Source organism: Amaranthus tricolor, chromosome 1, assembly GCF_026212465.1.
Source record: "Amaranthus tricolor cultivar Red isolate AtriRed21 chromosome 1, ASM2621246v1, whole genome shotgun sequence".
Lineage (NCBI taxonomy): Eukaryota > Viridiplantae > Streptophyta > Magnoliopsida > Caryophyllales > Amaranthaceae > Amaranthus > Amaranthus tricolor.
In genome coordinates, this window is record NC_080047.1 from 12495636 (window position 1) to 12501041 (window position 5406).

At 28.8% G+C, this 5406-nt stretch overlaps 1 protein-coding gene across 1 annotated transcript; it reads left to right on the top strand.

Annotated features, from left to right (window-relative positions):
- The first annotated feature begins 776 nt into the window (after positions 1-776).
- Positions 777-4572, top strand: LOC130822548 (GDSL esterase/lipase At5g22810). Its single transcript, XM_057687668.1, has 5 exons — positions 777-1045; positions 1573-1703; positions 2302-2535; positions 3201-3456; positions 4153-4572. The coding sequence occupies exons 1-5, from the start codon at positions 799-801 to the stop codon at positions 4344-4346; spliced, it is 1062 nt and encodes a 353-aa protein (XP_057543651.1). The 5' UTR covers positions 777-798; the 3' UTR covers positions 4347-4572.
- The last annotated feature ends 834 nt before the right edge of the window (positions 4573-5406 follow it).

The following is a 5406-nucleotide window of genomic DNA, read 5'->3' on the forward strand; positions in this document are numbered from 1 at the left end:
TTACTCCAAACTTTGCCCCAAATTTGCACCAAAATTAGTGGCATATAATATTGAGTTTTGATTTTCATATTACATGTGGATTATCTAGTTTGGCAACTCAAGCTACAGAAATAATTTACCAAATAAGTATATACAAAAAAAAAAGGACTTTTATATATATATATATATATATATATATATATATATATATATATATATATATATATATATATATATATATATATATATATATATATATATATATATATATATATATCACAATAGTACCTCTTGCCTATCAAATTTGATTTATAAGTAGGTTTTAATGGTATTATAAGTGGAGTTATATCCAAAAATAGTAATAAGACAAACTCGATGAGACAGACTGAATTAGTATAAAAAGCAAAATCAAATAGACGGAGGGGATATTTTTGTACCGCACACGCGATTAGAGGTTTTCAAAATACACCGGTAGTAACCAAATTCGATTTGACCCGACATAAAAAATAAATTAACAATTATGTAAAAATCAACATGAATACAAAATCACCCATTAAAATGACTGAAAATCGACTTTATGACCTGAATGAACACAAAGAAATAACCAAACTTAATTTATTCACGTAAGTTAAAACATCAGGTAGCTTGATCTTCAATACTATTAAAAGCTGGAAATGTGTAGATTTCTTAAACATTATAGTATAATTTCTTAATTTACCAACTAAATTAATTATAATACCATTCCAAATACTATTTAAGTGTCTACATTTTCCCAAAAATACCAAAAAATTAGAAATAAATCAGGTAAAAACGGAGAAAATGAATTGTTCTGTTGCATATTATTATTATTATTTCCTTGTAATAATTTTAGTTATTAGTAAATCAGTAAATGGACAACCAGTTGTACCAGCATTGTTTATATTTGGAGATTCAATAGTTGATGTGGGTAATAACAATAATCTTCATACAATTGTCAAGTCCAATTTCAATCCTTATGGTAGAGATTTTTTATATCATCAGCCTACTGGAAGATTTTGTAATGGCAAACTTGCTACTGACTTCACTGGTATCCGTTTTTCTTTATTTCTCCCTCTTATATTATTTTTATATTATTTCTCCATTATGAATATGAGTTGTCGTCTTTCATTCCTTCCTAGAGCCTGAGTATAATTTTTATGAGCGGAATACACTGGGTATGTGATGATGATATATTCTAACACCCCTCGAGCACGAGAGCCCTTTGGGCTTTGGGCAGCTCTTCTCGTACCCGGTGTTAGATATTTCATTTGAAATGAATGTCCAATGAAGTTTCAACTCATAAACATTTATTCATGCTAGCTACTGAGACTAAAAATTTATGGTTGAAATGAAAATTTTAACGAAATAAACTTTTATTTTCTAAATAAATACATACATATCTTAAAAGTTAAGACTACAACTATAAACTAAAACTTTTGTTTTCTAATCGACTTAATTTTCATAAATCACAATATTAAAAGTAATTTTATATAGATCTATACATATTCAATACATGATGCACATTTATTCTTTCAAATTAATTTTAATATTGTTGGTGGGCCAATGAAAAAACAGCTGAGACAATAGGATTCACTTCATATCAACCAGCATATCTCAACAAGGAAGCCACAGGGAAAAACCTATTAATTGGAGCCAATTTTGCCTCTGCTTCTTCAGGCTATCATGATAGTACTCCTAAGATATATGTAAGTGTGTGCATTCTTTTAAAATAGAATAATTGCGATTTTAAAATTTAAAATTTTTGTGAATTATAGTTTTAATATTTTTACGTAAACTACAGCCACTAAAATAATAATGTCTATAATATTTATGCCAAATTATAAAATTCCAACCACTTAATCCAAATTTCGACCACTTAAATGGTCGAAATTCTGTGATTTAGTCTGAATGTTGTACACGTTGATACTTTAGTAGCTGTAATCGCAAAAACAGAACTTGAACAATGTAATTCCAAAATGCCTAAACTTTAAGTTTATAATTCATATATAATTATTTAAAATAAAATAAAAATTTTCATCATAATTTATATAAAATAAAAGCGAGTTATAACCTTAAAGTTTAGGTGTTTTGCAAATTACAGCATTAACACCAAAGTATAATGCCTATGACGTTCAGGACAAATCACGGGATTCCGACCATTTTTGTTAAATATTGATTCTTCAATGATCGTAATTTTAAAAAAAATGTTATAATTGACAAAAAAGTGTAAACTTTTTATTCAAAATAAAAATACAAAATGTAATTTTGTACTCAATACTTATGTTTGTTGATTGTTGTTTGAAGAACACACTTTCATTAAGTAAGCAGCTGGAGTTCTACATGGAATACCAAAAAAAATTAGAGTTAATTGCAGGAAAAACCAATGCAACATCAATAATTACAGAGGCAGTTTATCTGATTAGCGCTGGAAGCAGTGATTTCCTCCAAAATTATTACATCAATCCTCTTCTTTACAAACTTTACTCTCTTGAAGAATTCTCTAATGTTCTTGTCCAACAATTTGCTGAATTCGTTCGTGTACGTTACTACTTTAGTCTTCACTTTGTTTTTTTCTTTTTGTTTTTTAACTTAGTATTTACGCCACTCTAAACATCAATATCTCTAATAATCTATTTCCTCCATTTCAATTTATTTGTTATACTTTAACCAGAGTTTTTTGGTCAAGATATTAAAGTATATAATATATTTTGAGGCCTCAATCATCAGTTTAAGCTTTTGGTTAATAACGAGCTTATGTATTGACGATATAAATAGGGAATTTAGGCTTGAGTTTTCCTCGGTTGTGGCTTGTGTTAAACTGAAAATCTTATAATTATCGAATCGTATAAAATATAATATAGAAAATAATAGTCAAATTGGTTTTCAAATGCATAAAGTGATAAGTATTCAGCCTATTATATATTAATATTGTAAATTCTCTCCTAACGATATCAGTTGACATTGTTAGAATATATAATTTATTCTGGGGGCCTCAACCATTAACTTAAGTTTTTGAGTGAATTAGTTATTTGATATGGTATCAGAGCCAACGTGATAAGAGGTCACGGGTTTGAATCTCAATTGTCTCTCATTTAAAGTGTAATATTCAGTGCCAAATATATATGAGAAGGGTTTGTGCTGCATGCCTAAAAATTTCCTGTGGGAGGGGATGAATAATGAGATTTTTTTGTTTTTGGGTGTAGAAATTATATTGGCTTGGTGCAAGAAAAGTAGGAGTGACATCTCTACCACCATTGGGTTGCTTACCGGCTGCAATCACTATATTTGGAGAAGACAGCAATGAGTGTGTAGAACACATAAACAAAGATGCAATTACGTTCAATAATATGCTTAATTATACTGCAAATGAGCTGCAGACTCAACTTTCTAATCTTACTCTTGTGGTCTTTGACATCTACCAACCACTATATGATATAGTCACTAAGCCTCAAGATAATGGTATGCAATGCCTAACTCTCTTATACTCAATAATAATATACTAATTCAACAACAAAAAGACATGTTTGATGAAGAGGCTAAAGATTCATAGTTCTTATGTTTCTAATGATGATATATCATATTAAAGTCACTTATTAAATCATGTAGACATTTTATTTATGTAAAGCTGCACTTGATATTTGCTACAGTAATCAATCGAAAACAATTGTTTTGTTATTATTATCAAAGATAAGATTGTTTATATCACACCCTTTTGCCCTCATAAGTGGCAAGTTAGTTCAAATTGTCCATACAAAATAATAAAAGCCTTAATCAAACAATATAAGATCAGCTACCTGACTTCCTTTATGTTGAAAATACTTCACATGTGAAAGATACTACAGTACTAAAATAGTGAGTTTTAGACTTGCATATAATATTTGGTAAATAATCCTCCTAACACCATATGGTTTTGGAAAAGAGTGAACCTCATCAATTGCGTAATCCTTTGAACACCATATGTGTTCTTAAGATAACATTGAAGTGATTACCCGTGAGCTTGTAGGCCCGAGCCCATGAGTTCCCTTAAGTGTCTCTACACGAGTGGGTTACAGAGTAATTATATAACGAATTATCACGGCATAATATGAGACACAAGTTTGCTTTGAAAAGATTTTGTAATATTGGGTTTGGTTTGATGATTTATTTATAAAACAGGGTTTGTAGAGGCAAGGAAGGCATGTTGTGGAACAGGATTGGTAGAGACATCATACTTGTGCAATTCAAAGTCACCAGGAACATGCAATAATGCATCTGAGTATGTATTTTGGGATGGTTTTCACCCATCTGAAGCCACCAACAGAATTTTGTCTGATGATCTCACTGCAGCTGCTATTTCCCTCATCTCTTAGATTGCTACATACTTCTACTATATTACTATTTCATATTTGCCTGAAATTTATTTTTCCATTTAATATTAATTGTAGATAATTAAGTATCTTGTATTTCATTATGCTGCTTGCACAAGTGTAACATTGATGTATTTGATTATTTGTTGGGAGAGGCTTGCACCAATTTATGGTGCAACTATATTGTATTCTAATATTATTTATGCCACATTTGGTTATTACTCTGAAATCATGGTAATAGAAATGAGTTTTAATATTAATTTTATGAATATAATTTGTTATTTTTATGATCATGAATTTCTTTTTCAAATATACTTTTTTTTACAATTTTCCGTTACCATTTAATAACACTTTCAAATTTTGACATACACTAAAGGTATATACTCCTACTTGACATACCCTATCTCTGACTTAACATACCCTAAACACCTATTTGATATACTCTAATTACCTACTTAGCATACCATAAACTCCTAATTAACACACCCTAAGCTCCTACTTAACACACCTTGAATACCTACTTGACATATCCTAACTACACAGTATTACTAGTATTTAACATGCCATAAAATCTACTTTACATATCATAACAATTATGAGAAATTACATAAAATTATACGTGCGATTGCATTTCAATTGTTTTTGGATGTAATTTTGAGATGTAAAATAATATCAAATTCGTGCAAATTTTAGATATAAATATAAAAGCGGTTTAGAGCCGTTTTAAAAAGTAGTTTTGCGTAAGAAAAAAAAAATTATTTTGAAATCTAAAATAGTTTGTTTATAACAAATTTTTCTTTTTTTTAAACAGTAATAATTTTTCTTTTTATTTTTAAAAATAGAAAATAGACTAAATTTTTTGAGAAGTGTCTCTCAAAAAAACTCTTTCTCTCGCCACAAGTCTATGAAAAAACCATCAGAGCTACCTTTTCATTTAGCTTTAAAATCCGCATTTTCAACTGATTGAAAAAATAATTTACTAAACACATTTTTCAATTTTTGACCGATAAAACAAAAAAATAAAATAAAAAAAAATCAACACAAACCCAAAAGTCATTGTTTA

Coding starts and splice junctions, on each gene's coding strand:
- LOC130822548 (XM_057687668.1), top strand. CDS start 799: ATGAATTGTTCTGTTGCATATTATTATTATTATTTCCTTGTAATAATT. Junction 1,046..1,572: donor ACTTGCTACTGACTTCACTG/GTATCCGTTTTT, acceptor ATGAAAAAACAG/CTGAGACAATAGGATTCACT. Junction 1,704..2,301: donor ATAGTACTCCTAAGATATAT/GTAAGTGTGTGC, acceptor TGTTGTTTGAAG/AACACACTTTCATTAAGTAA.